Below are 12,486 nucleotides of genomic sequence, written 5' to 3' on the forward strand. Positions count from 1 at the left end.
TTGCAACTCTTCTGTATTATGTCAAATCCCAGTTTTCTCTTAAAGTCCAACTCGGTTTCTAACTTAGTCCATGTGCTTTCATTACCATATTTCTACCTTACATTGGGCGTTTCCTTTTTTTGAACTCGGACTTGCTCAGCCCTTAGGTGCTGTTTTAATGTGGGGCCTTGGATGACTGGATTTCTGGAAATATCTGTTGAAAAATGTTCTTGGTGTTTAGTGGAATCTCCATGCAAACAGACTTCTTTGTTTAATAGTAAGAAAATATTTCAAAGGGCAATAATACTAATTTAAGATTTGATGTTCTTGTAATATCTCCTTGTTTATAGGCCATATATATGTGCATTTAGGATGAATTCCAAATTACATTGTCAGTTTGGGGCTCCTTTCCAGTTGCAATGTCCATTTCATTAGTTGAATTTAACAATTTACTGCAGTAAACTGGTTCACATCTGTTGCTACAGTCACTGTGGAGAAAAAGGGGCTCAGTTGTGTTTGAATTTTGCTAGATTTCTTGAAATATATATATATTTTTTAAAGATTTATTTTTTTAAATTTATTTCTCTCCCCTTCCCTGCCCCCCTCCCCCCCGTTGTCTGCTCCCTGTGTCCATTCACTGTGTGTTCTTCTGTGTCCACTTGTATTCTTGTTAGCGGCACCTGCAATCTGTGTCTCTTTTGGTTGCGTCATCTTGCTGTGTCAGCTCTCTCCATGTGTGCGGCACCATTCCTGGGCAGGCTGCACTTCTTTTTCATGCTGGGCAGCTCTCTTTACGGGGCGCACTCCTTGCACATGGGGTTCCCCTACACGGGGGACACCCCTGCATGGCATGGCACTCCTTGTATGCATCAGCACTGCGCGTAGGCCAGCTCATCACACAGGTCAGGAGGCCCGGGGTTTGAACCTTGGACCTCCCATGTGGTAGGAAGACGCCCTATCCATTGGGCCAAATCTGCTTCCCTACTTCTTGAAATATTGATAACCTTCTTTATTTTGTGTTACTCTTCTGATTTTATAGGTGACATTTTCAATCAATCGGGTAAAATAGCATTGAAAGATTACGTAGATAAAACATAAAACAAACGAACAATTGCTGCTTTCTAAACATTTGCTAGGAGATAGGTGAAAAAGCCTTCAAATAATTTCATTTCCCGAATCTCTAATAATTTTTAAATGCTAGTATTAATATCTGTCAGTGAATGTCTTCCTAGACTAATGGTTTCTATGTAATAGATGGTGTAGAAATTTAAAAATATTTATTTGTATTTCTCAAAATACAGGCACATGATTAAAAAAGTAAAATAGAACAGATAGGTATTAAAATAAGAAGTAAATTCTCCACCATTCCCCTCATACAAACTATACCTCCAAATCCTTTCCAACATATGACCCCTGTATACAGATTTTTGTGTATTATTAATATACAGAAAACACAAACAAAAGAGCAAAACCCCTATATCCTTTATATATGCATACACACATATGCATATGTACATGCACACATACATGCATGCACGCATATCTATGTACATACATTCATGCATATATACACAAATACGTGTTTCCCAAATGGGCACACACTCTGCTTTTTCTTCTCTACCTTGCTTTTTTGAACTTAATGATGTATATTGTGGAGATGCAGATCTTCCCATTCTTTTTAATGGTGTATAGTAATACATTCCATAAAAAGACTATATTTTATATTTAGACAGGGCCCTATAGTTAACATTTTGGCTGTTTTTATTTTTTTGTGGTTGCATGCCATGTTAAAACCAATGTTTTTGCTCACATATCTTGATATACTTTTGCAGTTGATTCATAGGGTAAAAATTGTGTCTGTGGAAGTATCGTTACTGAAGGGTATATGCATTTAAAATTTTGATAAACCTTTCATATCATCATCCAAAGGGGTCACCCCACTCTTGTACTCGCCCTGGCAGCATTTGTAAGAGCACTTTGTTTCCTCAGGCTTTACTGCCATGTCTTACGTGGTGGTTTACTGAATTCTACCTGCTAACGGGCTTTGGTTTGTGGGGCTGCCTCTGCAGCACTGCTGCAAATGTAAAGGGAGAGATTGTCTCTGCTTTTAGACTCCTGGACACAGTATGCTTTTTCACAACATCTAGCACCAAGACAAGGGTTATTTTGGGTGCCATTTGCTAGCTTTTCCCACCAACCACCTTTATAGTTGACTGATAAACTGTAGGCTCTTAGTTATTGGGGAAACTAAGCATTTTTGATAGATGTTTAATGTGTAGGACGGTGTTCTTGACACAAACCTCTAACCCATATGTTGTCTGTAAAATTTCAAATTCCCCACAAAAAATAAAGTTTTCCAAATGAAAAAGAAAATTTTATTTGACCATACGTGGTCAAGAATAAAAGATTTGGTCTCTAATTGTGTGTATAAAATATTTGATACTGAATAAATGTTAGTTCCTAGTCTCCCTCTTCCTCTGTACCTCTTAAAATCAGTAAATTTAGATCTAATTAGTGAGTTAAGTAATTTGGGAGATAGAAATGTGAGATATTATTCATTGTGGTACATGGGGCTGGAGATGGTGAAGAAATTGGGGACTGGAGCCTGACCTTGAAGGTTGAAGACTATCTAATGTGTTCATATTTAATGCTTTATTATTCTGTTGTAACTAAATGCTTTTTAAATCCAATGTGGCAGAATACACTTAATTTACCTATTAATATCTGGATGCTCTCCAAGCAACTAACCTTGAGGAATAAGAACGTTGACAGGCCAGAGCGAGGGTAGGCCTGGGCCAAGAGGCAGCATGAGGAAAAGAATGGGGTTGGAATAAATGTGGCAGGCATTTACTGTATGGCGGGGTTTTAATGACTTGTCTGACTGAAGCAGATGTTGCTCTTGGCCATGTTGTAAGTTGAGGTTGGGCTGAGAGTCTGAATATTTGGATTTTAGTCTTTCACTCCGCCACTACCTACCTCTGTGACCAGGGGCATGTCTCTTAACCAGTCTACAGCTCAGTTTCCTTGACCATAGAACAAGAGTCTTAGATGAGAAGATGTCTAGGGATCTATTCACATCACTAAGCCAACAATTTATGAGAAATGAGATTGTAAAATGTCAAAGGTTAAGTCAGGTGGCCGAGCTCGGAAGATCTGGTGGCAAAGCAGAGGGTATTATACCTGATGTGGTGTCCACTGGGCTCGATGTAATGACAATGGTGTAAATTCTGGCATAGGATGATGAAATATTTTTTGTAATATATTTAAATAGATATTGAGAAAATGTTAGGATAGGATTATTTAATTTCTAAGTTTTCAGCAGTATTTATCATTTCTTTTCCCAACTCAAGACTGATGTCAGTTTACAACAGCCAGAAGTATTAATTTATTTATGGAGCAACTGTAGAAAGGAGAGGCTTTGAAGAATATTTTATATATTTTTCCCTTTACTTTTTGTATGTCTGAGCAGATATTTCGTTCAGAGACTGAAGCTATATTTATCAAGTATTTGAACAAAATGAGAACATTTCCCTCTCTCTAACGGCATCTGAATTCCAATAGAACAATGGAAAAAATTCCCACAAACCCCAGTATTTTTATTGGAAGGACTAATTTCGTCTTCAGTTCATCTCCCATATTGGATCAGAGCAACCAATAATTTGAAACAGCAGCTAAAATTCCAGTAGTTTGTTATTGGAGCTTTGAAGGGGATTTCAGTGTTTTCTACCGGAAACACTGTTCAGGAAGCCGATATGCAGTGCTCTTTGGGGCTCAGCTACTAAGTTCTGTGGAAGAACAGCCAAGATACTCAAGTTCCTTAGGGCTCTGGGACCGCTGCTTGACAGGGAAGGAAGGGGGCATTGCCTGACCCTGCCCAGGTGCTGATGTGAAACTGCCAGACCAACTCAGTAGTTGAAAATCCTTCATATGTTCCCTTGACCAGAGCTCACCCACAGAAAAATGTAGACGTTATTAATTAGAAGGTGACTCTGGGACCTTGAGTGAAAGTAAAGGCGTGTCTGCCCTTCTGGTACCAATCCAGGGTCCAGGCCATGGAGTCTTCGAGTTGTTCTCCCGCCTCCTGATGTGCTCTTCCAAAATGTCGGATTTTAAATTAGTGAATAGAAATGTACCATAGCAGAGACTTATTTTTTGAAACGTTCCTTAAACTGCTATCTCCCCTTCTTCAGAGAACTATTAGTTTTTCCCCAAAGCTTTGTGTTCAGTTTTCACAACTAAAATTTGATACCTGAGAAATCACAGTAATGGTTTTATTTTTCTCAATTCCTATTTATTTCCTTAAATTTTCTGCCTGAGAGGTAAGGTAAAGTGTTTTTCTTTTGTTTTTTAAATTCATTCTCTACTCTTTAATAGCAGTGTGGATTTACTACTTTTATGAAATAATTAATTGGGCCAGATGAAATTAAAGAATGTTAAAACTAGCAGAAACTTTGGAGAACATTTAGTCCAATCCCTTTATTTTATAAATAAGAAAAATCAGGTAGAGAGAATTTTTTCAAAATAGCTTTTTATGGGTGGAGTTGTGCTTCAACCTTAGGTCTCCCAACTCCAAATCCAGCATTTTCCCATCTATATCATATGATGTTAGATATTTTCTCCATTTATAAAATTGTTAAAAAAAATGAGGTTAGTATAGCATAAATGTAAATGTATCCTGAAATACAAAATCATGATCTTTTGTGTGCATATGTGTGTCTTCAATATATATAGCCTTTATCCATCTACAGAACATATGGACAGAGGGACCGTGGATAATTTAACTCTGAAGTGAGAGGTAATGCTACTTTTGTGAGGAATATTTTTTCTGTCTAGGCAGAATTTCAATAGAAATGGAAGAGTGTGAAGCAGATATCCTAATCCACTAACTGAATGACAGCATATTATACATTTCTATTTATTTTTGAATGATACTGTGATTATAAAAATGCTTCAGTAGCTGTTTGCTCACATAATCATCTCTTGAAACCTGTTTCTGGTTACCCTTCAGATTTTTCAGTAGAACCTTTATGAAAGAGACTCACATTATTTTGAGCCACGTGAATTTCTCATGTATTTGAGTGGATAAAGAGGAATGAAATTGGGGTCTCGAGCCACCATTGGCAATTCGATCTGAGTCAGGCGTCAGCATTCACACACAGTAGGGCAGGGGTGGGTGTGACTGCACTGCTGCCTTCCCCTCCCACCTCTGTCCTGATCAGGGCCGTGCTGGCCACCCACGGTGCGGCCCACAGACCAGGGCTGTGATGGCCTGAGCGCTGGCTGGACATCTGTCATCTCAGGCCCCACCCTAGACCTGGGAAATCAAAATCCGCATTTTAACAAGATTCCCAGGTAATTCCTGTGCACATTACAGTTTAAGAAGCTCTAGGTTAGAGAACGTTTTGTCAGTATGCTACTTATAATTGCCCACAGATATCCATGGTAGCTTTGGATGTCAAATCCGCCAGGCAGAAAAATACTATTCTTGAACTCTGCCTTCATTCCTTTATTCGACAAATATTGGTTGAGCTAGACTGGGTGCTAGGCTATGTTTTTGGGAATAAAAGACAGTTAAGACACACTTCAGTACGCTCCGTGAAGCAGGAGAGACTAGTAAAACAGGTAATGCTAGTACAGCGTGATAAACCCAGTAATCTAGAGTTGCTTGGGATATGGTCAGGCTTCCCACGGTAACTCAGGTCAGCATGGTGGAGGGGGAGGAGTAAGAGGATCAAGAAAGCTGCCTGAGTTGACTCCTGCAGGATAGGAAGGAGGCTCTTAGTTTTCTATTGCTGCATAACAAATTACCACCAACAGTGGCATGAAACACAACATTTATTATCGGCTCACAGCTGCCGTAGATCAGAAGTCCAGGGAGCTTAACTGGGTTCTCTGCTGAAGGTCTCAAAGGTTGAAAGGAGGGTGTTGACCAGGCTCAGACCCTTTCATGGCTCAGAGTCCTCTGCCCGGCTTCTGTGGTTGTTTGCAGAACCCAGTTCCTCATGGTTGCAGAATGGAGGTTCCCGTCTTGCTGGCTTTCGAGCAGGGGTTGCCTTCTCTCCGAGGAGCTGCCTGTTGTTCCCCACCACATGGCTCTCCAGGCCCTCTCACAGGTCCCTTACAACTCAGCAGTTCACTTCCTCAAGGCCAGCAGTAGAATCTCTGTCTCCATTTGGCGGAGGCAAGTCATCCATGACATAATCCAATCAAGAGAGTGACACTCCTACAGCCTTGCCATATTGCTTGGTCAAGATGCAAGCCCCAGGGACGCGGACTTGGCCCAGTGGTTTGGGCGTCCGTCTACCACATGGGAGGTCCGCGGTTCAAACCTCAGGCCTCCTTGGCCCGTGTGGAGCTGGCCCACGTGCAGTGCTGATGTGTGCAAGGAGTGCCCTGCCACGCAGGGGTGTCCCCCGCATAGGGGAGCCCCACGCGCAAGGAGTGCGCCCCGTAAGGAGAGCCGCCCAGCACGAAAGAAAGTGTAGCCTGCCCAGGAATGGCGTCACCCACACGGAGAGCTGACACAGCATGACACAACAAAAAGAAACACAGATTCCCATGCCGCTGACAACAGAAGCGGACAAAGAAGACGATGCAGCAAACAGACACAGAGAACAGACAACCGGGGCAGGGTGGGGGGGAAGGGGAGAGAAATAAATAAATAAATAAATCTTAAAAAAAAAAAAAAAGATGCAAGCCCCAGGTTCCAGGTTCCATTTGTACTCATTAAAGGGGGTGATACAAGGGTGTGCCTCATTGCGGGTCGCCCTAGAATTCTGCCTATCACAGGAAGAGAAGGTAGAATAGAGGGCAGGGGGCACAGTACTACAGAGTGTAGACACAAGAAGCTGCAGAGCGTGTTCAGTGAACACTTGAATAGGGGTTAAGAAGAGGTTTCCAGGGTAAAGTAATGAATTCCCTTTGGCATCTACTGAGTTTTGGGGGCTGGTAGGGCATCCTGAAGAAGGACTTGGCTCTGCATGTCTGCATCTTGATGGAGGTAGGTAGAGATGCACCTGTCATCCTGTTTCTGAAGCTGAGTGTGGACATGATCATGCAGAGGGGTAGGTGAGATGAGCGGCAGGAAGGTGGGATCTCTGGGAAGAGTGCAGTGAAAAGGGGCTCAGTAGGGAACATGGGGCTTCCACGGTGGCATCAGGTCAACAAGAATGTGCAGTATCACAACCAAGGGTAAGAAGAGGAAGGTGGCAGCATAGTAAGCCCAGGAGTTCAGCTGTCAGGCAGCCTGCCCTTTGACACTCCGAAGCACCTGTCAGATGCAGCGTAGTCAGGACACAGAAATTGGGCAGTGTATTCGGCACCTGGCAAATTACCTGTGATGGCTGCAGGAGTTGGGAGTCTGTTCCGAGCCACGTGCTGTAATAACGGCTTACCCGCAGAGCTGTAATCCTTAAAACAATCCTGTGAAGGATTGGTTCTCTCTAAGTCACAGATTAGGAAATTGAGGCTCATAGAGGTTAACTCATGTGCTCAGTGTCACACAGCAGTGAGGGATGGACCTGGGATTTGAACACTCAGTATCTGACTCTAAACTTGTACAGAAACAAAACTCTCTTATTGTGTATGAAACACTAGATAGCCTACAAAGCATATTCAAACATAAGGTCTTGCTATTTGAAACCGTGTGGTCCTGGCATATGAATAAACACACTAAAGAAAGAGAATAGAAAGGCCAGAAATAGCATCAAATACATATGGGAATTCAGTGTATAATATACATATCTTTAGATTATTGGGGAGAATGAAGGCTATTCAGTAAATGGTGTTGAGACAAATGAATAGCCATGTGGGCCAAAAAATTTTATGTCACTCCATATTCCAGCAAAAATTTCAGATTTATTAAAGATTTAAATGTCAAAACTGTACCATACATACAATAGAAAGGAACAAGTTTGATTTCTTTTTTTTTTTTTTAAAGATTTATTTATTTAATTCCCCCCCTTCCCCGGTTGTCTGTTCTCTGTGTCTGTTTGCTGCGTCTTTTTTCTTTGCCCGCTTCTGTTGTCATCAGCGGCACAGGAAGTGTGGGCGGCACCATTCCTGGGCAGGCTGCACTTTCTTTCACGCTGGGCGGCTCTCCTTATGGGGCGCACTCCTTGCGTGTGGGGCTCCCCTACGTGGGGGACACCCCTGCGTGGCACGGCACTCCTTGCGCGCATCAGCACTGCGCATGGGCCAGCTCCACATGGGTCAAGGAGGCCCAGGGTTTGAACTGCGGACCTCCCATGTGGTAGACGGACGCCCTAACCACTGGACCAAGTCCGTTTCCCAAGTTTTATTTCTTAACACAAACAAAAAGTGTGCAAATTATAAAATACCATGAACAGAGTGGAAAGAGAAATGAAAAACGGAAAAAATAATCAGCACCTCGTATCATAGACAAAGGATAAATCTTCCTAATTTATCAAGACTGAATGATGAATAATCATCACCAGAAAAACAGACCAAGGAGATAAATAGGCATTTCATTGAACAGGAAATACAGATGGCTTTTAAATATACAAAAAGACCTTCAACTTCTTCATAATGAAATAAATGCAAATTAGAACCACACTAAGATATCATTTTTCACCTGTCATATTGGCAAAAGCCCAAAAATATGATAACTCACCCCACTAGGAAGGCTGTTCCCAAGGCACAGCATTTGGGAGTGTAGCTTAGGGCAGCTTCTGGGGGTGTCAATTTGGCAGAATCTCCCAACATAATGAACCCAGCCTCCTTTGACCTGGAAGTTATCCTTGTGCATTTGCAAATGACATCTGTGCAAGAGTTTTTATTGCAGTATTGCATGTAATAGGAAAAGACTGGAAACCACCTAAACATCCACAGATTAGGAACCAGTTACAGAATTCATGAGATATTCATTCTGTGGAACAATGTGCAGCTATGAAAAAAAGAAGCAACAAACTCTAACTTCATAGGGAAGGATCTCTGAGGGAGTTTGTTAAGTGACAAGAGAGGTGGAAAACGGTATTAATATGTGCTACCTTTTGCGTACAAAAGTGAGAAAATATGAATATATATTTGTATTTCTTTGTATTTTTTATGAAGAAAACCTGGCAAGAACATGTTAGAAACTAATGACAGTGTTTATCTATCTGGTGAGGGCATTAAGAATTGGGCAGATGGGGGAGAAGGATGGAGGGGAAAATGTTCACTGTCATATCTGTTTAATACATATATATATATATTTATCTTGAAGCATATGAACTCAAAAAATAAATATTAAAAAGAAACAAAACTAAGGCATCTCAAGGAATCTATCAAAGTCAATTATAAATATTTATGTAAGCCTGATGCAATCTTCTTTAAACTCTTGTTTGTGCACCCCATCAATAAAGCGATAATCGCTAATCTATTGGTATTGGTTTATTTGAAAATGTTCTGATGCACTACTTTAAAAATTGTATTGTGCCTTAAAGACAAAGGCTAAAAAAATAAATTTTGAAAGCTGTATTTTTTAAAAACATAAGATCTATTTAAAAAATTTTATTTTTATTTTATTAACAGTTAAAATATTTTACTCATTATTAGTGTGCAAAAATATTTAGTATGCATGATTCATTTTTGAAAACTTGGTTTAAAGCCTGTGATACCATTATCTGAAGTCTGTTTTTTAGGTTTGGCTCTAATGACTGGTTTTCTTGGTTTGCCTAGGGTTGAGGGGTTTCTCTGGTAAAACCATGTCGGTCAAGGACACCTTGGGACGGTCATTCGCCCTAATCTTAGCTTTAAAAGGTGTGTCCCAAAGATTCACAGGAACACAGTGGAGAAATGATTATTGGCCCCATTTATTAAATCATGACACTCATTTTTCCATATCATCTATCAGTTATGCAGAGGTTTTTGTGTAATCCAGCTGTCGAATTTCCAGCTTCCCTGATGACAGCTGTTCTTAGAAACTCATCAAAAGTATTGCATATTTATATTTCTGAAAGTGACTTGAAAACCCACCGAAACCCTTCACTTGGAAGATTTTAAACAAGTTAGAAAAATTTGTTCACCAGATTTTTAAGTATGCAATTATTATACGTTTTTATACGTGATATAAATTGTTGATGCTCACAAAATTATGTAAAGACACATCTGGATGCCCATTTTCAATATGCTTTTTCCTACTGTGAGTATCTCTTTAAAAAGTGACTTAGTTCCTTTCTTGTTCTTGGTTAAATGGTAATCTTCTCTTCAGGCACTGCAGTAAGAGTGTGCCCGACAAAGAGAGGCCCCATGAGAAGCAGCTCTGCCATCACCTTGTTTCTTGCTTGTGCTTGTATTGCTTGCCATATTCAGCCTGCGTTGTCTTTGCAGGAGTCTTTGAAGTCCTTTGTCCACTCTGTGCAGGTCAGTTTGGTGCCTGAGCTCTTACAATCTGTAGTAGATTCCAGTAGGCTGGAAGCAAAGCTAGGTGGGAGGTGCCTCTGGCGTGGAACACACCGGGGCCCTCAACCTGCCATCGCTGACCTGCTGTCCTGGGACCCAGGTAGGGAGGGCACCGGAGTCAGCGTCGGTATTTACCAACACGGAAGAGTGCTTTCTCTTGTGTTTTACCCAACGAAGAATGAAGACTGTAATGAAGGTTTCACCTGCATCCTGATGGGCGTCGTGTGCTGCCTTGGGTTTGCACGCCCTCCTGGAGGGCACTGCTCACTGGGTATTTGCTGTCCCCGTCAGGGACAGTGCTTGTCATGGCCTTGCTTCCTGCATGGTTCCTCGCAGTAACCCAGACACTGTCTAACCCATGTTTTCTGTGCTCTAGGAGCAAATCGAAGAAGAAAAGAAGCCCAGGAATGGTGCGACCCCTTTGAGCCAGGGTAATTATCATCACCCTTTACAGTTTTAGTTCACAATGGATAGAGTCTCTGTGAAATTGTTATTAGCTAGCTCTGGTTGTTTCAGGTTTGTTACTTTAAATATATAATAGTAGGGTCTCCCATCCAGCACAATGCATGACACAGACCAATTAAGCACTTAAGTAGGTGGTATTCTTTCTTGGACTTTATCACTGTCATCTCAGATTTTCAGATAGATACGTCAAGAAAAAGCCTGAACTTCAGATTTCTCATTTATTTGCCTTTTTAAAAGCTTTAAGTAAAATAACTTCTGATTTGCAAACTTTTCCTTTGAACAAGAGAATTAGATACTACATGGTTGATTATAATTCTTTGTTTTGGCTTTTCCCAAGTTCCTTTAATCTAATGACTCCATTTGTACTCTTCTATTAAGTGATGTTCCAGAGGAAAGTATACATTTGCTTTAAAATCAATATCGGTTATTACAGTTAAAAAATTAATAGGTTTTATGTAACAGCCTTTTAACATTCAACTAATTCTCTCATGTTTTAAATTGAAATGAACAAATCAAGATGCTGTTTCCCTGGAATGTGTATCATGTATATTTTGTGATTATTGCTGTGCAAACAGATGGTCATCATTATTCTGTAGAATATGGTTGAATGACCAATTCTGTTTGTACTGTTCTCAGTGAGAAAGATGAATGCACATTTGATAATTCTCCCCTAATATAAATGTTTAAATACCTTCAGTATTTTTTGAGTAAGCTTTTTTTAAAGTAATTAAGTAAAGTAATATCAAAGAGAACTTGAAAAAAAGACCAAGAAGAGTCGAGATTTTAAAAGACCATTTTATATTGCTTAGTCTTGGAACACAATGTTGAAAATTTGTGATATTCCACCTAAATGGTTTTTAAGATAAAAGTTGTTTGGTATTCTAAGCAAAATGTGCTGCCATAAGTGTCTTTTTTTCTTTTGCTGCCATCCAGACCCATCGTGTTCTTTGCTGAAATAGCAAACTAGAAAGCAGTAATTTAATAATTATGGAACTTGATGTTCGCAATCCATTTCAGTTATGCAACGGTGCATTTTTTAGAAAGATATTTGGACTCTACCTGTTCCTAACAGCAGGGTTGATTTTTTTTTTTGACAACTTGTTCCTTCTCAGAGAGAGGTTGTAATTTATGATGTTGTTGTTTCCCCTGCAGCTATATTTTCACACTAATGTAAATTGTTTTAAGTTCCCTTATTCCATGATTAAAACATTTATTTTACAAAAAGAAATGCGTACTTAGGCCAACAGTTTTAAATGTTCAGTCCCCAAAACTAAGGTTCTTTAGCAATTGAGTATTTATACTTTCATTATGTCTGAGGATATGTTTATCCTACATAGCTTTCCAGCCTTATAGCTTGTATATGTGTTTATCTTACATAGTAACTTTTTGCTGCTATTCTTCCATTGTAGGATTTGTTTTAGTTTATGGTCCAGTCTCAAAAGTTTTATGCTATAGATTATTCTTCTCCAACTCTGAAATTGTAATTGTCCTTGCTTTGCCAGCAGTAGAATATAACTAAATACTTAGAAAAATGGTGATATTTGACTTTTGTGTATAGGTGCCACATATTGCTAATTGAAATGCAAGTTAGTTATCTGGGGGCCTTTTGAAATAATTTATATTTTTAACATTTTTAGTGGT

At 40.0% G+C, this 12,486-nt stretch overlaps 1 protein-coding gene across 2 annotated transcripts in view; it reads left to right on the plus strand.

The window, feature by feature from the left end:
• L3MBTL4 (L3MBTL histone methyl-lysine binding protein 4) overlaps window positions 1-12,486 on the plus strand; it is a 492,971-nt gene that overhangs the window by 119,192 nt on the left and 361,293 nt on the right. The window contains exon 5 of one of the 2 annotated variants that reach the window (XM_004466967.3): window positions 10,757-10,811. The exons of the other annotated variant lie outside the window; for it this stretch is intronic. Within the exon in view, the coding sequence (XP_004467024.1) occupies window positions 10,757-10,811 (55 nt within the window). The remainder of the gene's footprint in view (window positions 1-10,756; window positions 10,812-12,486) is intronic. 2 annotated transcript variants of the gene reach the window in all.

The sequence above is a fragment of the Dasypus novemcinctus genome, chromosome 16 (genome assembly GCF_030445035.2).
Source record: "Dasypus novemcinctus isolate mDasNov1 chromosome 16, mDasNov1.1.hap2, whole genome shotgun sequence".
Lineage (NCBI taxonomy): Eukaryota > Metazoa > Chordata > Mammalia > Cingulata > Dasypodidae > Dasypus > Dasypus novemcinctus.